We start from the raw sequence: 24,060 nt of genomic DNA, 5'->3' as shown, positions 1-24,060 counted from the left end.
CTCTAGCCTAAGTTGTGCATTGTTGACATATACTACAAATAGCATACAATTCCTTGAGCTAGCATCTGACACTATCTGACTTTACAGTTGTAAATGGTTCTGCATAAGATTTTTTTTCCCCACCACCAGGTCTGTACCAGAAGTTTGTACCAGATGGCAGGTGGGGCAGGTGGAGGGGGTATAGGTGCTCAGAGGGTGAAATATACCAAGCAGTGTATGGGCCATGGAAGGATCTTCATGCAATGGTCTGGCAGATCTGGGCTATACAAAGGCTCCATGTCAGCCAGCACAGTTTGGTTTTTGAGGGGTATGCACTGGGAGAGGACTGAGGGGAGAGTGGGAAGTGTACGTCTTCTTCTGCAGATCTAGTGGCCACTAATTCCCGCACGTGGATTGTTGAGGAGCTATTAGGGGAATGGGAATGAATCCTGTCTTGCAAGGACCAGCATAGATTCTTCACACAAAGTCCATTTCCTTGAACATTGTTTGGGTAGGTGGATCATGCACAATAGGATTCCTTTTTTTAATGTATAGAGCAAATTGTGCTATCACTGCCATCACAGCATAGACAGACCCACAGACTGTCACATTGCTTAGCAGCGTGCCTCTAGAATCTGGAGTAGTAACTAGTGGCTTTTATTTTCTGGGTTTGGCAGTTATTTGCTAGTTGACTGTAAGGACCCGATCTTGTTTTCTCTGAAGCCAATTAGACTGTTTGGTGTTATCGATTTCATTGGCAAAATGGCTGAGACATCAAATCCCCCTGGATATCAGTTTACCCATCTGCACCATTGATATGGCAATTTAGTGCTTCCTAGGGTATGAGGAAACATTATTTGTTTCTTTGTTTGTTTATAAAATGCTTTAGATCCTTAGAAGAGAGATGCTCCTTACAGACATGCTCTTGTATCATCTACTACGTCTGAAATATTTTTGAACTGTAAATCATCCATAGAATAAAACTCAGCCTCTGCAGATATACATGCAGCTGCAATGAATGATTTATGGCATATTTTGCAGACCCTGGATAACAATTTGAAAATATACTATGATATGATAATCTGAAAATGTTAAAGGATTTCTGAACAGATAAAGCAAAATTACACATAAATTGATAATTCCAGAGCTAACTATGTAAAGTTCAGATAAATTTCTCCTCGTAAGCACTTTTTTATTTCTTTTAAACAAAAATAATTTTTATTCACACCCTGACTTTTGCTTATGTCTAAATGAGTGTGTTTGTTAAAATACCAATATGAAGCTTTCTTATGATGATATCTTAAGAAATATACAATATTACAATATTCTGGTTTGACTGAAATCATTTCTTAAACTCAAAGGGTATGTTTACACTACCCCGCTAGTTCGAGCTAGCGGAGGTAATGTAGTCATCCGCAGTTGCAAATGACTACAACTAACTATCTAGCCCGTGCTGCGTGTAGTCACTCGGCACGGGGTTCGCACTAGCCAGCTTTTAAAAATGGCGGCGCCGGCTTTATGCTAATGAAGCCCGGGAAATTCAAATCCCGGGCTTCATTAGCAAGTTCGGTATGCATACATTACCCCCCTAGTTCGAACTAGCGGGGTAGTGTAGACATACCCTCTGAGTGTCTGGCTGCTGAGTCTTGCCCACATGCTCAGGGTTTAGCTGATTGCCATATTTGGGGTCGGGAAGGAATTTTCCTCCAGGGTAGATTGGCAGAGGGCCTGGAGGTTTTTCGACTTCCTCTGTAGCATGGGGTACAGATCACAGCTGGGGGATTCTCTGCATCTTGGGGTCTTCGAACTATCTGAAGGCTTCAGTATCTGAGATATAGGTGAGAGGATTATTCTAGGAGGGGGTGGGTGAGATTCTGTGGCCTGCATTGTGCAGGGGGTCAGACTGGATGATCATAATGGTCCCTTCTGACCTTGGGGTCTGTGGGTCGGTGGGTCTTCGCTTCTGCAGACTAAACAGACCCAACTCCCTCAGCCTCTCCTCATAGGTCATATGCTCCAGCCCCCTAATCATTTTGGTTACCCTCCGCTGGACCCTCTCCAATGCGTCCACATCCTTTTTGTAGTGGGGGGCCCAGAACTGGACACAATATTCCAAATGTGCCTCACCAGAGCTGAATAAAGGGGAATAATCATATCTCTGGATCTGCTGGCAATGCTCCTCCTAATGCAACCTAATATGCCATTATCCTTCTTGGCTACAAGGGCACACTGTTGACTCATATCCAGCTTCTCATCCACCGTAACCCCAGGTCCTTTTCTGCAGAACTACTACTTAACCGGTTGGTCCGCAGCCTGTAACAATGCTTGGGATTCTTCCGTCCCAAGTGCAGGACTCTGCACTTGTCCTTGTTGAACCTCATCAGATTTCTTGTGGCCCAATCCTCCACTTTGTCTAAGTCACTCTGGACCCTATCTCTGCCCTCAAGCGTATTTACCTCTCCCCCTAGCTTAGTGTCACCTGCAAACTTGCTGAGGGTGCAATCCATCCCCTCATCCAGCTCATTAATAAAGATAGTGAACAAAACCGGTCCTAGAACTGAACCTTGGGGCACTCCGCTAGAAACTGACCACCATTCTGACATTGAGCCGTTGATCATTACCTGCTGGGCCCGGCCTTTTAGCCATCTTTCTAGCCATCTTACTGTCCATTTATCCAATCCACATTCCCTTAACTTGCCAGCAAGACTATTGTGGGAGACGGTATCAAAAGCCTTGCTAAAGTCAAGGTATATCACATCCACTGACTTTCCTATGTCCACAAAGCCAGTTACCTCATCATAGAACCTAATCAGATTGGTCAGGCTTGCCCTTTGTAAATCCATGCTGATTATTCCTAATCACTTTCCTCTCTTCCAAGTGCCTCAAAATGGATTCCTTAAGGATCCCTTCCATGATTTTTCCAGGAAGCGAGGTGAGACTGACTGGCCTATAGTTTCCTGGATTGTCCCTTTTTTGAAGATGGGCACTACATTTTCCTTTTTCCAATCATCCAAAATTTCTCCCGACCACTACAACTTTTCAAAGATAATGGCCAAAAGCTCCTCAATGACATTTGCCAACTCCCTCAGTACCCTCGGATGCATTAAGTCCAGACCCATGGATTTGTGTACCTTTAGCTTTTCTAAATAGTTCCTAACCTGTTCTTTACCCACCAAGGGCTGTCCATCTTCATCCCAACTTGCGTCACTTACCGCATTAGTCCAGGAGTCCACCTTGTCTGTGAATACAGAGGCAAAGAAAGTATTGAGTACTTCAGCTTTTCTCACATTATCTGTCACTAGATTACCTCCTTCATCCAGTAGGGGCCCCACACCCTCTCTGATTACCTTCTTTTTGCTAACATGCCTGTAGAACCCTTTCTTGGTATCCTTCACATCCTTTGCCAGTCGCAATTCCAACTGTGTTTTCGCCTTTCTGATAACCTCCCGGCATTCTCGATCTATACATTTATACCCCTCCCCTGTCATTTGTCCAACTTTCCACTTTTTGTAAGCTTCCTTTTTGTGCTTAAGTTCACCAAGGATTTCCCCTGTAAGCCAATCCTGTCTCCTACCATATTTGCCTCTCTTGCAATGCATCGGGATGGTTTCTTTCTGTGCCCTCAATAAGACTTCTTTAAAATATTGCCAGCTGTCCTGGACTCCTTTCCCCTTCATGTTAGCATTCCAGGGGATTCTGCCCATCAGGTCTCTGATGGTATGTCTGCACTTGCCCCCTACTTCGAAATAGGGAGGCAAATGAAGCATAGCAAATTTGCAGATCAAGCCCGGGATTTAAATATCCCGTGCTTGATTTGCATGTTCCCGGCCTGTCACCATTTTAGAAATTCGCTAGCTCGGAGTAACTGCCCGCGTCTATACGCAGCAGTGAAGTGGGAGTCCGATTTAAAACCCTAACTCGAATTAGCTGGTATTCCTCCTGCAATGAGGTTTACCAGCTAATTCAAACTAGGGGCTTTAAATCAGACTCCCGTTTCACTGCTGCATGTAGATGTGGGCAGTTACTCCGGGCTAGTGAATTTCTAAAATGGCGACCGGCAGGGAATATGCAAATCAAGCACAGGATATTTAAATCCCAGGCTTGATTTGCAACTTTGATATGCTTCATTTGCCTTCTTACTTTGAAGTATGGGGCAAGTGTAGACATACCTTGAGGGAGTAAAATCTGCTTTTCTGAAGTCCAAGGTGTGTATTTTACTACTCTCTTTTCTTCCTTTGGTCAGGATCCTGAAATCTACCATCTCATGATCACTGCTTGTGAGGTTGTCACCAACCTCTAATTCCCCTATTTGTTCCTCTCTGTTTGTGAGCAGACGGTCAAGCTGCGCACAGACCCTGGTCAGATCCTTCGACACTTGTACCAAGAAGTTATCCCAAACATTCTCCAAAAACTTCCTGGATTGCCTGTGTACTGCCGTATTGGTCTCCCAACAGATGTTAGGGTGATTAAAGTCCCCCATGACAACCAGGGCCTGCAATCTGGAAGCTTCTCTCAGTTGTCCAAAGAAAGCCTCATCTACCTAATCCATCTGATTTGGTGGCCTGTAGTAGACACCAACTACAACATCACTACTGTTGTTTGCACCTCTAAACTTAACCTATAGACTCTTAACAAGTTTTTCTCCCTCTATATACTGGAGTTCTGAGCAATCATAGTGCTCTCTTACATATAGTGCAACTCCTCCTCCTTTTCTACCCTTCCTGTTCTTCCTGAACAGTCTATACCCTTCCATGACAGCGCTCCAGTCATGCGAGTCATCCCACCAAGTCTCTGTTATCCCAATTAAATCATATTTCTTGGACTGGGCCAGAGCCTTCAGTTCTTCCTGTTTGTTGCCCAGGCTTCTCGCATTAGTGTTCAAACACCTCAGATAACCAGTTGATCACCCTATCTTCTCCATTCGAATCAAGGGTCCTCCTTTCTTGCTTGGTCCTCTTTACATTTCTTCCCGGTGTCTAACTTTCCCACTCCCCTCAGGGTTTCGGTCACCATCCCCCAACGAACCTAGTTTAAAGTCTCCTCACTAGGTTTGCAAGCCTGCCTGCGAAGATGCTCCTTCCTCTCTTGGTTCGGTGGATCCCATCTCTTCCTAACAATCCTTGTGCACGGGACAGTGTCCCATGGTCGAAGAAACTAAATCCCTCTCTGCGACACCACCTGTGCAACCACACATTTACTTCCTTAATTCAACGATCCCTGCGCAGTCCTTTCCCTTCAACAGGGAGGATGGACGAGAATACCACTTGCACTCCAAATTCTTTGATCCTTCTTCCCAGTGCTACATAATCTGCAGTAACCCGCTCAAGGTCATTCTTGGCCGTATCATTAGTCCCCACGTGGAGAAGCAGGAAGGCGTAGAAATCTGAAGGGCTGATCAGTTTTATAAGCCTCTCATTCATATCCTGAATTTGAGCTCCCAGTAAGCAGCACACTGCTTGAGATTCCAGGTCCAGACAGCAGATGGCTGGCTCAGTCCCTCTTAGGAGGGAGTTCCCGATCACCACCACCCATTGTCTTCTTTTGAGGTTGGTGGTCGTGGAACCCCCATCCCTAGGACTGCGCATCTCATGCCTTCCAGTAGATGGTGTTCCCTTCCGGTTTCTTCCTTGTGAGGTCCCTTCCAAAGTTTTCACCACTGCAGAGCCTGTGGAGAGAGGCTGAAAGAGATTATTTACCTCTATAGCATTGGGAGATTCCTGTGCTGGCCTTTTTCCTCTTGCAGAAGTTACATGCTTCCAGTTCTCTTCCTGGTCCCATACTGCCCTCTCTGGCTCCTCCGCCTGCTGTGCTTGCAGGATTAAATACTGCTTTCTATCGAGGAAGTCTTCATCCTCTCTGATCGAGTGTAGGATCTACCCTTGGGCCTCTAATCCTCTAATTTTTTTCTTCCAAAATGGTGACCATTGTTGACTAACTCATATGTATACAAGAAGTTCCACTGAGATCAAAGGAGTAGAGCTTGGACTACTGTTACATTCCGAACCATTGAACCTTGTCTGTCTCATGTCCTCTTCCTGTTCACATTGAATTCAAGGGGAACTTGACATTGACTGGAGGAGGGGTGGAGCAGTATGTCTTTATTGAAAAACTATGGTTCTTAAAAACCAAAACCACTAACACAATTTTCTGTTCTTTATGAAAACTGCATTGTTGATGGAATTTGACAACAAACTCCCAATAATCTAGAAATGCACCTTAACCTAGCTGCATTTCAGAATTTGCCCTCCTGTCATCTTCCACTGTGATATTGTGAATATTTAATTCTTTACAAACAACAGACACCAGCCTCTTCAGGTAGCTTAGTAATATATATATTTGTTAAAAGAATCTGAGTCTGATAGCTCTGCCTTCTTTCGTTTATAAAAGTTAATTACTAACTAGTCAGATTTCACTATCTTTATGATGATTAATCATAGTATGATACTGATCCAGTGTTTAGATTTCCAGTGCTATAATTCCTCTGTTCCATGTGCAAAAGTGTTCAATATAAACTGAATGTAATCATATTTCAATGATAATAAAAAGTGATTTTCTAGTACTTATTAATATCTTTGAATTTTTGTTGCAGTATATGCACATAGTTTGCTAAATGAGCCCATGTAATTCAGATATTAATAATATTGATCTAATATTATAGTGAATATACAGAGATAAAAACATGCCATATTTTTTAAGATAGTTTAAAAATCTTTACTTCCAGTTGCATGTATTAAAGTAAAAGAATTTGTGTGTGTGTTTGAAAAAAAGTACCATGATAGTCTAGTCTCTTTCGTAAAGACCAATAGAGATTATAATTAGTCTAAATATAAACCTTGCTTTCAAAAGTACCTAAGTGACTTGATAGCACAAATACCATGGACTTTCAGTGGAATGTATGCTTTTAAGGCACTTGGGGGGATTTTCAAAAGCACTGATCGTGATTTGTCCAACTACAGCAGTGATTTTCAAACTTTGTTGCTTGTGGCCCACCCAGCTCAATGCAAATCTTTCACAAGGTGATAATGGAAACTCACCATTATTTGTATAATTAAACCTGAGCCATTTTGCTAGTGATGTAGCTAGAAAGAGTGGTTTTAATTTAATCAGTAAGAAAAGAAATATTAATTGAAATGATTGAACAGATTAAGCTCTTTAACCTTCTCGCATTAGTTTACCAAATTTCATTTTAAATAAAGTAAAATATCAATTTATGTCCAATACAAAAGGTTTCAACATTCTCTTTATTAATGACATGGATGGGGAACCTTTTTTGGGTCAGGGGGTAGGCTGCAGGAGTAGAGTGTCTGGCCAGAGGCTAGGGGCGGGAGCAGGCTGTGGGTAAGGTCTCTGGCCACAGGGGAGGGTGCAGGAGCAGAATGGGGCTAGAGTGTCTGGCTCAGGGGGAGGGTGCAGGAGCAAGGTGGATATAGGGTATCTGGCCCAGGAGGAGAGTGCAGGAGCAGGTTGGGAGTAGGGTGCCTGGCCAGCAGGAGGGGGCAGGAGCTGGATGGTGGTAGGGTGTCTGGCCAGGAGAGAGAGGGCAGGAGTGAGCTCGTGGTAGGTGTCTGGCTCAGGGAAGGGTGCAAGAGTGGGCTGGAGATGGGTGAGTCTAAGTGTGTGTGTGAGGGGGTGGGGTGCAGGATCTGGGCATCAGAGAAAGGGGCGCACATACCTGACTTTGGACCACATGCCTCTTCCAGGCATCATGCAACACAACCTCCCACTATTCCCATTGGCCAGAATCTGGCAGTGGGAGCAGCAGGGAAAGCCTCCAGGCACCCCATCCATGCACTGCTGTTCCCCTAGCCATGGGAGGGGAAGGGAAGCAGCAGCATGTGGAACAGCTTCTTCCACAAGCTGGGGCTTTCTTCCTCCTCCCTCTTATCAGAAAGCCAGCACTGATGCTCCAACCTCACAGGGGTGGGGGAACACAAGGCTGGAGCATCAGCACGGGCTCCCTGCTGCAGGGGAATTAAGAGGGGAAGTGGGAGTTGAGCTCAAGCCGTGGTCCACTTGCAAGGCACCTGCAGACCACCAGTGGCCTGTAGACCCTACTTTGAGAATCTCTGCACTAGAAGACCCTTCTTGATTGGAGACATCCATTTTCTCAAGGTGGGCAAATGCTCTTTACTCAATGGTGTTACTAGACTTTTTTGGAATAAGTATTTAAAGCTTCATCCCTAGAAGAGCTATCACATAGGAAGACTGCTGCCTCTGCACTGATGTGTCTCCATGGAGTTCCATTAAAGTCAGCAGGGCTATGCTTTGCAACACTGATCTCCTGTGTAATGGAAGGTACAGGATTGGGATCCAAAACGTTATTCTGAAATTTAATAAGATTGTGTAGTCCAAATTAATTCCCATTAAATATATTTTTGGGTCCAATGAAAATTGAATTTGAAATGTATTTGGCATGGGTTTCTCAATCACATCCCAGAAACCATATGTTCCACATTCTTACACAAACCTCCCCATGATTTTGTAGTGCATGGAACAATAACAAATTGGAAAATGGCCCTCAGCCACTTTCTGTTAGAGACCTAGCTGCATACATTACATGCACTGGAGGTGAGACATTTTGGGAAGTTGAATAAATTCATCCAAATTTTGAAGGGTTCTTCATCTATCCAGGAAAAGATAATGTGACTACAATTACAATAGGGTTATAAGACGGTGTTTTGATGAACAAGGCCTGCTTACTTAAAGCCATGTGAAGAAATAAAACTGAGCTATGCTTCCTTTTTCTGCTCTCCAGAAAGAAAACTGTCTAATGAATGTCTCATGTCTGAAACACTGGGCTGGATTCATCAAAGGGAGTTAGTAATTACCAAATTGAGAGAATCATGAAGCGCTTTTCTAAATTTGAAAGGCTCATCAAGAATAGATCAGGAGCAGGCAAAATTAATAGTTATGAACTCATTTCCATAGAAATGGACTTATTAGCAAGCATGCCAGCTGCCTAAAATTATAAGGTCTTTTCCTTCTGCTTGCAGGAAATAATCTTTTTTTTTTATAAAAGAAAGTTAGACTTTATTTTTTATTGCTATTCTAAACTGAGGTTTGGCAAAGTTCTCGCAAGATGGCAGAAGCTTTGACTAGACAGTAAAAACAGAGGAGAGAGAAGATGCAGGAATGGGAGAAGACAAGCAAGTTACAATCCTCGGGTTCCATGAATACATCTCTGTCCTGCAAACCTGTTCAGAGAAAGATGGAATAGGGTGCCAGAAAGAGATGCCAGGTCTCTTTTGAACAGAGTTTGATTTAATAGGTTTTTTTTTTCAAATGTCTGTTAACAGTATGAGCTATGTTTTTCTTTGCTGGTAGAATTTTTACTTCCATGATGTTTTATCTTTGCTGGGCACCTAAAGAACATCAGTGACCCAGAGGATGTGGGAGCCAACTTCCCTTTGCCATGACAGGACAGAATTTGTTTAAAAAGAAAAGAAGGAACATGTAGATAATTCCCAGTACGAAAGGAGGGACCGTTTAAAGACAGTATTATGCTTGATAAATTGATGTAGTTTTAAGAAACCAAATACTAAATTCTTGGGGTTTGATTCTGATTTCATTTATTGGAGATTTTACTCCAATCTGCCTCCAGTTGCTTCAATAGAATTTACTTCCAATTTGCTCCAGTGTAAAAGATGTACAAGGTCTTCAGTCCCTGTATTTAAGAATTCCAAAGCTCCTGAATTAAACACTGGGTGGCCCATCTAGAGCACACTGTTACTGAAGACAATTGCTATATCACATTAAGTATCAATGCACATTGAGTGTCAGGCTTCCTGTTATTGGAAACACAAGGATCTATAGATGAGGAATAGAACAAGGACTCTAGGGACAGTAGGGAGGCTGTGGACAGAGGAAGAAAGAAACTGACTTTTAAAGCTTTATCATTTGTTCTCAATAGCTGCAATCTGGGAGGAGATATGGAATAAAGTCTGTGGACTGATCATATGCCTCTCCTTGAGGTCTCTATGTTCCTGATACTATAGCACTTGGTACTGCTCCAAGGGCTAGATCTTTGTTCTGAAGAGTGAAAAAGAAAGACCATCCTTCTGGAGAAAATTAATCAACCTGCTGTTCAGAAAGTAATCTGTGGGACAGCTGATGATACAGAGTATTGAATACCATTTTGTGAAAACCGTGTGGTTGGTGGAGCAACTCTCTAAATGAAACCTAATTAGAACACAATGAATCCTGATACAAAAGTACATCTCTTTTAGCTGTCTTTTTTATTGTTTGTTTGAAGAGGAAAAAAAGCTGGTGCCCTGTTTTGAAATGTTGACGTCTTACAGTACATTTAAATTGCTTCAGAGACAAAGAAGGAAGCATTTGACTAGCAATCTTTTCATTTAAGTCATAGCAGAGAATTTTCCTGGTGTGTATGTGTGTGTGAGGGAGAGAAAGAGAGAAAGAGAAAGAGAGAGAGGGCAGCAGTCTGGCTCTGAATCTACTTTTCCCCTATCCTACATGATTGCACTGACCACTAAGTGAGTGGCTATTCTGAGGTCAGGGCTTTCACTGAAATTTTTCATGAAATGAAATTCTTGTTTTCCTGCCAATCCTAGTGAATATATCCCATGGACTCTTGTATTCAATTTCAGCATTTAAATCTGATTTCAAGCAATGGAAATATACTGAGTAGCCTATATTTAAATGAAAGTTAAGGTATATGCAGAAGAATTTTGTCTATTCATAGGAGCAGTAGACATTTTCCTCCCTGACAGTCACTGCAGTCTGTTATATATATGCTTGGAAAGGTTAGATTTTTATCAGTAAATGTTAGTAAATCCTGATTTCACAGTCCACACACAAATGGAAAAAAAAAAGTTTCAATTGATGATGATAGAAAACAACTGATAGGTAAAATAAGAAAAGTGTTGCGTGAGAACTTATTGGAGTTGAGTTAAAAATAATTGTTTAAAATATTTAGATTTGAGGTATGCAATTTGTATTTAACATTGTGAATGTCAACTGTTGTTAAATAATTGTTTTAACCTGCTCAGGATTTCCTGTCAAGGGCTACGTCTAGACTGCAAGCATCTTTCGAAAAAGAGCATCTAGGCTACAACCAGTACTTTTAAAAAATCAAGCCGCTTTTTCAAAAGAGAGCATGCAGGCAGTCTGGATGCTCTCTTTCGAAAAAACACAGTTTGCATTACATAGCACCTTTTTTAGACAGAGCACTTTCAAAAAAGGCGTTCTTCCTCATAAAACGAGGTTTTCTGCAGTCGAAAAAACTGCTGCGTTCTTTCGATTTACTTTCGAAAGAACACGGCAGCAGTCTAGATGCAGGGGAAGATTTTTTGAAAAAAGGCCACTTTTTTCATAAAGACCTTGTAGTCTAGACACACCCAAGGTGAAAATGTAAACAGAGACAAATAAACCCACCTTTTAAAATAAACAGCTATCATCTGTCAAAATTTCAAAAAGTGAAAATCTAATTCTGCGAAGTCTAGCTGTATAGAGGACACACGTTCTCTGTTCTCATCTAGAATCACATATATGTAGGACTGCAAGGGATATCAAGTGATCATCAAGTCCAGTCCTATGAGCTGAGGCAAGACCAGGCTAGACCTGGATAGACCTTTCTGCAGGATGTACTTTGTTGGAGCAAAGTCATCTTAAAAAGTAGTCTAAAACCTCTAAAATCCAGGACTCTCTGTCCTTGCAACATCAGTGTTCCAGCAGGACCATGGATATTGCTGGAACAAAGAGCCCTGGCTGGCAAGGTTTGGTGCTAGGCAGTGCAGTGGTGGAGAATGCAGTCCGGGCATCAGCAAGGCCAGTGAGGGTGGGAGCACAGCCCTGGCTGGGGCTGGAAGGTGGGGAGTGCAGACCAGGCTGACAACCAAATGTGTAGCCTGGAGCAGTATCAGCACTGTGTGGGATGCAGCTCCATGTGGGGCTGAGAGCAGAGCCCAGTGTTTGGGGCTGGCACCCAGGAGCAGGGCCATCATCCAGGAAGGGATTCTTGACCTGCCTTGGTCCAGCAAACTCTATGATTTGGGACTTCTTAAGTTCAAAGAGTGCCAGAGTGTGGAGATCCCACTTTTAATATGGTTATGGGTGTGACAGCCAGCATCGGCAAGGAAAGTGGTGTTTCTCAATGTATACATCATTCAACGTGACTTTAGAAGACCTAGCTTTTATTTCTGTCTTTGTTACTGATGTGTTATGTGGCTGTACACAAGTCAATATGCCTATCTGGTCATTAATAAAACAAGGAGAATCAATTCACTAGCAGAGGTCTGAATTCTGTGCATCTATATACACCTTTAAACTTCCCAGATGACCAAAATAAAACAATCATCATGTAAGTTTGCATCAGCATACCAAGCAGTATTTTTTCATGAACTGAAAATTAGGATAATTGAATCCCATGTTTTTATCATGTATAATTAGCACAAATCCATTTTCTTTTCATGGCAATAAAGTCAAGTTCATGTTCAAATGAGAAATAAATAATAGAAAAAAAAGCTGAGAGCTCATTTCTGGTGAAACACAAGGAATGACCAAACATTCTACTGTTTCAGAACATCAGGATTTACAACAACAAAATAGTATTGGTACTTGAATAAATAATTTAGCAACATCTGTGCTGTGTGGAGTCCAGGGTTTTTTATTACAGGTTTGTAGAGAGTACTTAGAATTAATTTCTGAGTTTAATGGGAAACATACTTCCTTTTTGGAAAGCTAAAAAATAGATGGTGAGCTCATCTATAAAATATAGCCATTGCCCACTGGACCAGAATGCACTTTTGATTTAGTCTTACCAACTTCTATAGTCTGTTGGTTATCTTAGGGGTTTAATGTTACCTTTAAGTATAAGAATAAGATATAGGTTTCAGACAGCAATACAAGAAGTCCACAAGCCCAAACTAAAATGACATTAGCTTAATCAAAAGCTTCAGAGGGGTAGCCAAGTTAGTCTGTACTGGAAAAATTTAAAAAACAACGAATAACCTAGCAGCACCTTAAAGACATGTAGATGGAATCATGAGCTTTCGTGAATGGGCTGTGCCTATGAAAGCTCATGATACCATCTACATGTTCTGTTAGCCTTTAAGGTGCTGCTAGACTATTCATTGTTTTTTATTAGCTTAATCAGTTAGCATAAGTTAAACCTATTACATTTTAACATAAACAAATTAATCAACAGTGACCCTAAATCATAAAATGGCTTATGGTATAATTTTATAATAAATTCTGCTGAAATTCTGCAAAATGCTGATGGGAAACTGCAAAAAGTCAGTTGATTCTAGTTTGGCTGTTTTGAGATAGAAACATGAGCGAGGGTTTCCAGCCTTTTAGGATTGTCCTGGAGTCTCCAGGAATTTAAAGATTAATCTTTAATTAAAATTATGTCATGTGATAAAACCTCCAGGACTATATCCAACCAAAACTGGCAACCCTAACATGAGCAGATGCTTACCCACAGTATTGCTATAGTAACTAATTGACATATATGCTAATACATTTTGTTAATGAATATATTAATATACATAATAAGAATACCCCAACATTATTAGAATGAGGAAATGAGTTATGGTCAAAGAAGGCTGGACACACTAATGAATATTCATAGCAGACATTTCTGGCTAACAGCCTAAAGTTTAGACCAGTGAGGTTTCAACTATTAGAATCACTTGGTATGGAAAGGGGATAGTACGCATTTCTAAGGTGCAGCATATTAGGATCTTCATTGGGACTTCAGCTAAACCCTGGCTCTGCTATTGCAAGCCCCTTTGAAGCACTGGAGCAGCACTTCAAAGGGGCTTTGCAACGCGGAGCTGGGGATCAGCTGGGGACTCCAGCTGATCCCTGGCTCCTCTTGTGCTGCCCCTTTGAAGCGCTGGAGTGTCACTTCAAAGGGGCAGTGCAGCATTAATATCTGCAATTAACACATTAAAAAATTAACATGTTCATCCTGTCCTGCATTAATTACAGATGTTAACGCAGGTCAATTGACAGCCCTACAATCAATAGAGCAGACAACACTTCTTTAAGTCGTTTGTTAAATTTGATAGTTCTCCTATTGGAAAGAAAAAAAATGTTGCAATTTATTTTGTTCCTGACATTTTGTTGCTTCATCATTTTAAATTACACTTTAATGTGCATTTTATTTTCCAGTGCAAACATCTCCTTCTATGAGATCCTGCAGATGGACTTTGAAATTGACAATAGTAGTAGCCTGGCAGGAGCTCAGCAAATTACCTGGCAGGTGGAATACCCCAGAGAAGATTCAGTGAGTGAACTGGTGGTCTCAGAGATCTTTGTCAGCCAAACAACATTTGCAGGAATTGTTCCTCTTGCAATGGTAAGAAACTGCTTCCTTGTTTTTCAAATGCCTCTTCTGATTCCTTTTAGTATTCAAGGAAACATGAACCATTTTATAATTTGTTACTTCCTATGCATCTTCTGAAAATGGTTTAAATGCAAAAGCTACATTTCAATAATATTTTATTTACCTGATATACCATAATGGCTCCTTAGAAACCATTACAGTCTATTGTGTAAATTCTTTTCTGTTTGTGGATTATTGGCCTGGTACATCATAATAGCTCCTTTGGAGCTGTTGTCTTCTATTGTGTTAATATGACTGTCATGCATGCTCACTAAGGCTAAATACTACAATTAGTTATGACATTTTCATTTAAATAAATTAGCCCACATGTGTAGAAAACTTTATTTCTAAACCAGACAACTGGGCCATATTTTGCTTTGCTTTTCCACAAAGCACTCAACTACGCAAGACTAAATCACTGACTAGCGAGCTGCAAAATGTCAATTTAATAAAAAACTCATTTTGAGTTATACAGTAGGGACACAAAATCATTTCTAAAGACTTAGATTTTTGGAGTTAGAGAGAGGCCCTGTTTTTAAAAGAGGGTGTAATATATGTGTGGTAAAAAACTCCTAATCCCCACTTTCTTTATGTGAGTGGCTGCAGTGTACTCAAATACAGCTTGTCAGAGAGACCTAGGAGTATGGCTGTGGGACCTCTGATACTAGAGGAATTTTGTGCAAATTCTGTGCAGAATTTTGTGCAAATCAACTGCATTTCAATCCAGTTACACTAGTATAAAACAGGCGTAATGGAATGCTGAATCAGGCTTTGTCTGCAGAACTTCCTTTGAAAAACTGGTCTCAAGAACCATGAAGAACTAATATTTTTTCTGCTTAGTTTATTTTTTAAATTTATTTTTAGACTAAGTACTTTGCTGCTAAATTTCAACTCCTAATATATTTTAAAGCTCCTTCTCTACCCTGGAAAAAAGAACCTTTTATTGTCTAGCTCTTTGTTAAGAAGTCACCCTGGGGTAGGCGCCGGTCATGGCCGCGTAGACCCTTTCCCCGACAGTCTCTCATGAGATCCCTGATGACTGCGCGCAGGGAGGGTAGGGAGATCTGGGCCCACCCTCTCTCCAGGTCTCAGCCCAGGACCGTAAGGACAGAAACACCAATTTCCTGTCTGGCCGGTGGGATCAAGCCGCAACTCACCGGCCCACAGGCTCCTTCTCTGCCCTGTCCTGGGCTGCTTCCTTCCCTCCTGTGGAGCTCAAAAGAGCCACTCCCCATTCACAGCTTCTCCTTCATTGTCCCCTTTGGCGGCGCCTTTCCCGCTGGCAGGTCCCCCAGCAGCTTTTGTTTTGGGCATCCCTGCTCTCTCCACCTCTCCATCTCCTGCTCCATGGGGCTCTCTCCTTTTCAAAGCCGGCGCCCTGGTTAAAGGATGCTGGCATATGTGTCCTCCAGGCGGCCATCTGAGAGGCCCCCATAGCCACCACACAGGTGCTAGCAGCAGCCGCCGAACACCCCCGGTACGGCCGTGCACTCACTGCGGTGCCAACTCAGAGTGAAGCAAAAGTTTGGGATGCGGGGCTCTCCGCATGGGTCCCCGCTTACCCATCACACTCTTCTACCAACTAATTAACAAAAATCTAAACATTCCTCTCCACAGATATTACCCTGTCCTGCTGGGAGAGAAGCAAAGGCAGAGACCAGCAAACAGACAGGGTCTAGTCAGGACTCTTTTATTCCTATTGACAGTGTCTAAACATCAATAGAAAAAATGACAAGATTATTTTATAGAGTACTTTTTGGGAGGCTTTCCTGGAACATATAAATAAATGTTCAGTTCAAGTAGAGGAGACTAATCAAAAACTCAGATAAATTGGATGTGACAATGTCAACTATTAGTGATGATTCAGATTGTAATGTATAGTGAAAGGATAAACAATACTACTGTTATTTCAGATACAAAACAAGTTGCTTGAAATGGCACAAAGGTATTTACTGTCCTAAGAGTGCTACCAGTATATAATAGAGCTGGGTTCAAAACAACAGCTTGCTGCTGAACTTTCGAAAGTACATAGTTTATGTTTGGATCAGAATTTTGCAGTTGGCTCTGCTTTCTCTATAATGGCCTCCCACTCCAGCTGCTGAATCAGCTTATTTTTAACTCTGTGTACCTGAACATTGGGCAGAGACTTGTAGTCCTGATCATGTGCATCTTAAATTTGCTCCTCATTTATTCTCATCTGTAATTTTACAGCATAGTGGGAACAAACTGAAATGTAAAATATACATTTTATGTATTTTTGTCTCATGTTTCATCACAAGGCTATAATCTTTCATGATGTTTTTCATCAGTAATTCAGCTGTCTTCCTCCTGATTACAAGCTTCCTTTCATGGCTGGCCCTAAGCTAACAGAAGAGTCTAAAGTAAGATAAAAATAGAACAACAGGTTGTATTTGTATTTCTTCCCCTTATGCTTGATAATTAGGGATGCTGCTTTACTTCACTTCAGGACAGGCTCTTACCTTGTGTTGTTGAATTGGTGACAAAAGCCAATGTACCATGCACTTTTGATTCAGGGAAACGAGGTCTTAAGGAAAGTTCTTGATGTAAGAAAATATGTTTGAACGTTCTTTTGAAGGGCTCCTCGACTCCTTACATAATTAATAAGTCAATTTTATTGTAGTATTTTTCTCACCATTTCCTAAACTACAGAGAATCTGTAAATAAATATAAATATCATGTGTTTTTGTCCCTTGAAAGAACACTATAAAAGGGTATCAAAATGCAACATGTTTTAACTCTTCATTTCTATACTGAATGTAATCCTTATAGGTTCCTTTAGTTCCTCAATACAAACTCAGTGCAAGTGTCAAAGCAAACTCATTGGCTTAAAAGAAATTGCATGAATGTGAAAAGAGAATCTGGTCCTTAGTTTGTGGGATCAAGTGTTTTGATGACCTCAAAATCCCATTGCCAGTGAAAGATAATTAAGTCTTTGTAGTTTCCTGTACAAATTCGTTTTGTGTATAAATCATACTGTTGGAACTGTGTAAAGCTAAATTCTATACTGAAAAATGTTTTTTCAGAAAGAGTAGCAGGTTCCTACAATTATAATTCACCAAGAACTGGGAACTCCAACCCTGGTTTACATTGTTTGAGACCTCAGTGTATTTGTTGAGGGAAAACCAAACAAGATAAAAACATACTATGAAATTGTGAAGATCATTAGAGGCCCTTCTTAATAATGACATATACTGAAGTTAAATTCTTATGTCTTTCTGTTGATCCGGATAAATACACTTCATGCTCATGGCAGGACAAAACTTTTCTAACATGAATATCTCACTCTACAGGTTGAACCTCTCTAGTTCAGCTCTCTGTGCTCCAGAAACATCCATGGTAGGGCACAATTTTAGTGAGCTGGATATCCATTTATCATAGTTATGGCCAAGTTTCCCGTGGTTCCCTTAAGTTTGTTTACAGCTACCAGCCTGGCTTTCAGTGTTCTATGCTGTTGTTTAGCTCTAATTTACTCCTAAATGTCTCTAAGAGCTCAGCAAACAATGCTGCTAGACGATATTGACCTCCTCTGGTTCAGCAGATTCTCTGGTTTGGCACAGGTCAGGTCCTGAGGATGCAGGACTAGAAAGATTCAACCTGAACTCTGATAAAAATAGTTGATTTCTTGCTATAGGGGGTTTATGAATCAAAATGGCTCCATATAGCAGACAATCCTGCTGTAGTGCACAGAGTTGCTGCATGTCCATTGGATTAAAATCAGAGGTGCATTAATGAGCAATGCTTAGGGATTGCTAATAGACAAGGGCCTGAAATTTAACTCACTCTTATATAGTTAATCACTTTGAGTCCTAGTTAGAAAAAGTACCAGCTTATAATGCAAAATACACATTTTGATTCATTAATTGGGCTGAGGGGGAAGACTTACGGCACATGTAATTTCCCTATTGGGTGAGGGCGGCATTAAGATTTCAACATATAGTATATTTATGTGAAAAGGAGAGGCGGATATGGAGAACACTAATTATTGCACAAATGCTAATCTAGAAATTAGTTTGGAAATGTGGTAAGGAATTTGCTGTGAACTTACAAACAAATAAAAATGCTTCTGATTTCTCACAAATAATGGAAAATCCCAACCAGCCACAAGCATGGTATAGTCAGCTGCCAGTTCCAAAACGAACAACCCAATTGCATCTGGAATTCCACAGAAATGCCCCAAAAAGATAAATCTACTGACGTCTAAGTATTTGTTATTAAGTCTGAAACTTCTTCAAGTTTGTAAGAAACTAATGAACTAAAATATATTTTTATTTATTTATTATGGACAACTGGATAGCTTTAAAGCCGGTAAAAATAACTTCAGCACTAGGCAACCTGGGTGAAATTATAGTAAAGAGCAGAATTGACAGATACATAGATGAACATAATTTGTTGGGGAAGAGTCAACATGGTTTCTGTAAAGGGAAATCATGCCTCGCTAATCGACTAGAATTCTCGGAAGGGTTTCAGAAGCATGTGGATAAGAGGATAATAGTGTACTTAGATTTCCAGAAAGTCTTTGACAAGATCCCTCACCAAAAGCTCTTATGTTAAGTAAGCTTCTATGGAGATAGGAGGGAAGGTCCTCTCATGGGCTGGTAACTGATTAAAAGTTAGGAAATGAACAGTAGAGAGGTAAAGTGGTGTCCCCCAGGGTCTGTCCTGGGACTAGTCCTATTTAACATACTCATAAATGATCTGAAAAAATGGATAAGTAGTGAGGTGTTAAAATTTGCAGGTGATACACAATTGCTGAAGATAGTTAAATCCAAAGCAGACTGCAAAGAGCTTCAAAAGGATCTCATAATACTGGGCTGTGGAAATGGCAGATGAAATTCAGTTTTGATAAATGCAGAGTAATTAATTTTGGAAACAATCCCAAATACATGTACATCAATGATGGGGACTATATTAGCTATTACCACTTAAGGGTATGTCTACACTGCATTCCTCTTTTGAGAGCGGAATGGAAATGCAGCTGAGAGAAATTGCAAATGAAGCGTGGATTTGAATTTCCCAGGTTTCATTTGCATAATCATGTCCGGCCGCTTTTTTGAAATACCTGATTTCAAAAAAAGAAATGCTGTGTAGACGTGGTTATTTCAAAAGAAAACCCTTCCTCTGAAATTACCCTTAAACCTCATTTTATAAGCAGTAAGGGTAATTTTGAAAGAAGGGTTTTCTTTCAAAATAACCATGTCTAGACAGCATTTCTTTTTTCAAAATAAGGTATTTCAAAAAGCATCCGTACGCGATTATACAAATGAAGTGCATTTCACTCAGCTGTATTTGCAGTCCTCTCTTGAAAGAGGAATGTAGTGTAGTCATACCCTAAGAGAGAGATCTTGGAGTCATTGTGGATAGTTCTCTGGAATATCCACTCAAGTATGTGCAGCAGCAGTCAAACAAGCAAACAGTATGTTTGGAATCATTAAAAAAGGGATAGAGAATAATGGACAGAATATCTTATTGCCTCTGTATAAATCCATGTATAAATCTTGAATACCACATACAAATGATGTCGTCTTATCTCAAAAAAGGTATCTTAGCACTGGAAAAAGTTCAGAAAAGGGCAACAAAAATGATTAGGCATTTGGAACAACTAATATATGAAGAGTGATTAAAAAGACTGGGGCTTTGTCTACATTATGAGCTTTGCCGGAAGAGGCAATGCAAACGAAGCGAGGATTAGCATTTTTTCATGCTTCATTTGCATAATCTCTTCTGATCCATTTTTTGCAAGAGGATTTAGTGCAAAAACAAGCAGTGTGGGACATTTCCTTTTTGCTCAAAACCCCTTTTTGTGTAAGGTCCTTATGTCTCCCGGGAAGGGGCATAAGGATCTTGTGCAAAAAGGGGTTTTTGCACAAAAAGAAAATGTGCACACTGCTTGTTTTTGCACTAAAACCTCTTGCAAAAAATGGACTGGAAGAGATTATGCAAATGAAGCATGAAAAAATGCTAATCCATGCTTCATTTGCATTATCTCTTCTGGCAAAGCTCATAGTGTAGACATAGCCTGGGACTTTTCAGCATTGGAAAGAGATGACTATTTGGGGATATTATAGAGGGCTATAAAATTATGACTGTTGTGGAGAAAGTGATATATGAAGAGAGATTAAAGTTATTTACTTTAAGGAGTTATTTACTCCTTCCCATAAGACAAGAACTACAGTGTCACTGAATGAAATTAATAGGTAGCAGATTTAAAACAAAAAAGGAAGTTTTTCTTCATACAATGCACAGTTGACTTATGGAACTCATTGCCAAAGGATGTTGTGAAGGTCAAGACATTAACATGATTCAAAAAGAACTAGATAAATTAATGAAGGCTAGGTCCATCAATGGTTATTAGCCAGCATCGATAGGAATGATGTCCCTAGGCTCTGTTTGCTAGGGATGGCATTGTGTGAAAGTTATGGGTCACTTGATGATTAACCATTCTACTCATTCTCTCTGGGTCACCTGGAATTGATCACTGTTGGAAGACAGAATACTAGGCTAGTTGGATCTTTGTTCTGACCCAATATGGCCATTACGTTATTAAACATTTCCTCATCGAATAATGCTCAGCATGTCCACTGGAACTATTTTTTGTGACATACACTTTCTTGGTTTAAATCCAAATAGATGTTGGGTCCCTCTTGCACAATCTGATGGGAAGTTATTTTGTTTTGCATCTTTGAAGTTGCACAGCCAACAATTCTTGCTTTTATTCTGTTTTGCCAGTAACTATGAAATAATCTGATGGTTTTTGAGTTTGGAAAAACAAGGCTAAAATATCATTTTAGGATTCTGAGAATGTCCAAAAAACTTGAGCATATCTCCAGTTGGAAGATCATCCATATAATTTTAAGTCTAAAGCATTGTTTTTCATCTTTTTGAATATTTTGTTTATTTCATGCTTTTGAATATTTGGACTATTTCATATGTTTATGAATTTTAATATTGCAATAAATACACTAAATATGTCCTGAACTAAAGAAAATCTAAACACTTTCTTGATAGAAAATAGGGAGTTTTCTGTACAATTGGAAGCAATAGTTTCTTGCTTCCCCAATAAAACTCTAATCTGAGTGACTGGAAGAAAATAAAGTAAATTTTCCTATGGAAGTGATCAGAACATTTTACTGTATTAGGATTGGGCAAGTTTAATTTTAGTTAGCAGTATTTACTTTCTGATAGTCACATTTCTAATTCCAGATGGAAACTATGCATTGTTGGGAGGAACAGAAAAGATGAGCTAGAATGGCAGGCCATCTCCAACTGATTTGGTAATGAAACTACTTCTCATGAAATGAAAAAATAGCAAGGTGGTTGATCACAGTTGTTTATAGCTTGCACTTGACTCAATAACTGATTTGGATGACAGCTATGACAGACCTACTGCTGTTGCAAAAGGATATCAGTCTACCTTAAGATGAGCTGTCCTTATAAATCAGTCACCTATGGAGAGGTTTCTCTCCTATTGTTCTTTTTATAGTGGCACATGGTGGGAATGCTCTAGTTAGGCTGCATCATCATTTCCATCATACACCTGCTAGAGAAAATATGGAAAAGGAGATAACTTGCTGTGGATGCTCCAGCTGTGCTATAAAGCCAAAGTTATGGAAAGAGGTGTTCAGTTTTGCTACGGGGATATGTTGTGAGGTTAAAGGGTGCCAGGTGAATGTAGATAGACAATTGTAATTAATCCAAGACTAACATTTCTGATCTTACAAAAAATGCCATTAGCACTTCAGTTTTCTGTCTGACGCAAAAGGAGGTGTGTTGCCTCCAGTGTTTGTACTAATTTTTTCCATCCATGGACAGAATACATTTTGTTATGTGCACCGAGGCATGTGTGAATGTGCACCACCAGTAGAAACACATTCTGCCAGTACTCTGTGGGCACTCTGCTAATCAGCTGAGCAGCATTTGAATCTCTCCTGAGTGGCTGCCTAAGCTCTCAGCTTACAGAGAACAATGGCTTCTTAATATCCTACTGGAACATAAGTTCAGAACTGACTTAAAGAGGAGAGCACCACTTACTGAATCATCAGCACTGCTTCCAGCAGCACCTGCACTAAATTAGGCTGTGAACATGAGATGATGTTGATACATGAATTTTCTGCCTTTTTAGAAACAGACCACAGCTGTTTTGTGTGGGTCTATGTGTGGCTTCCAAGTCTTTTGGCCAACATTCCCAATACAATTTGCATTCTTTTTTCTTGTACGTTGAGCTTGCCAGCTTGGAGGTTTTTTTAAAATGTATTTGAAGGTAGGGAAGGATTAGTTTCACATGATTCTGAGCTATATGTACACAGTTGTAGGAGGGCAGCAAGTAGCTTGGTGAATCTGCCATGTCATCAAGATGCTCCTACTCCAGAGAGGCAATGTTCTGTGTGCATATCTAAGGGCTTGTCTTCACTGCCACAGAGATGTGTGCTGCAGTGGTCGATCTTCCGGCATTTGATTTAGCAGGTTTAGTAAAACCCCACTAAATAGAACACTGACAGCACCCCTGTCGACTATGACACACCTCACAGTTTCAAGGAGTAAGGGAAATTAATGAGGGCATGTCTCCCATCAACATCCTGTTGTGCCACTCTCCGCAGAATATCCATGTAAGGTACCTTGACTCCAGCTACACAATTGGCATACCTAGAATTGCATCTCTTACATCGATTTTCTCCACCAGTGTAGATTTGACCTAAGTTGGAAAGTTAACTGTGAGTGACTGAGTGTGACCAGTTTGATAAGAGATCTTAACAGGGTATATGCAAACAAACATCTACGATGGACAGATACAATTAAATAACTTATGCCATAAATGGTGATGAAATCTGTAAAACAAGTTGCATTTATCATTTATTTGCCTATTTCCTCTTAAAGCCATTTATTCATTCATATTTGAGTAAGTTTCCAGCACAACAAGTCTCTGAGTAGCTTGAGGCGGCCATTTCATTAACATCAATTTGTCAATTTTTTGGGACACAATTATAGTAAATTTACACCCCAATTACATTGCTCTGAGTAGTACTTTGATCAGTCCTGGCTCCATATTTAGCAAATTATACTTCCTTTTCACTTGCATGTTATTTTAATTTCCAGCTTTGTAGATTTTGAGATATTAAATTGTAAAATCCCATTTTGAAATGTAAGAAAGGTATTCTAAATAGTTTGGAGCTTTCTGAATTTTATGAAGTGTACATTTTCATAGTCTCAGATAAAATATTTTCTTATTCTGGATACTGTAGTTGGATTGTCACCACTAATGGAAACCTGTTTGACAGTTCAGGGTTAATGGGGAAAAATTTTAAATGTTTTTGAATATATTTAAAACTTTGCTTATCAATCTGCATGCTTACCAATCTGCTTTCTAGAGATGGTGTTATCATAGACTCATAGAACACTAGAACTGGAAGGGACCTGGAGAAGATCATCAAATCCAGTCTTCTGTCCTCACAGCAGGATTAAGCACCATTAAATCATCCTTGATAGATGTCTATCCAACCTGCTCTTAAATATCTCCAATGATGGAGATTCCACAACCTCCCTAGGCAATTTATTCCAATGTATAACTACCCTGATAGTTAGGAAGATTTTCCTAATGTCCAACCTAAACCTCCCTTGTTGCAATTTAATCCCATGGCTTCTTATCCTATCCTCAGAGGCTAAGGAGAACAATTTTTCTCCCTCCTCCTTGTAAAACACCTTTAGATACTTGAAAA

General features: G+C 40.3%; 1 protein-coding gene across 2 annotated transcripts in view; it reads left to right on the top strand.

Moving 5' to 3' along the window:
* TMEM132B (transmembrane protein 132B) overlaps nucleotides 1–24,060 on the top strand; it is a 543,321-nt gene that overhangs the window by 362,807 nt on the left and 156,454 nt on the right. For both annotated transcript variants that reach the window (XM_075898470.2, XM_025189548.3), the window contains one exon: nucleotides 14,116–14,302. In XM_075898470.2, the coding sequence (XP_075754585.2) occupies nucleotides 14,116–14,302 (187 nt within the window). The remainder of the gene's footprint in view (nucleotides 1–14,115; nucleotides 14,303–24,060) is intronic.

This window comes from Pelodiscus sinensis, chromosome Z (genome assembly GCF_052426305.1).
Source record: "Pelodiscus sinensis isolate ZL-2025 chromosome Z, ASM5242630v1, whole genome shotgun sequence".
NCBI lineage: Eukaryota > Metazoa > Chordata > Testudines > Trionychidae > Pelodiscus > Pelodiscus sinensis.
This window is presented reverse-complemented; position numbering and strand designations above follow the sequence as displayed.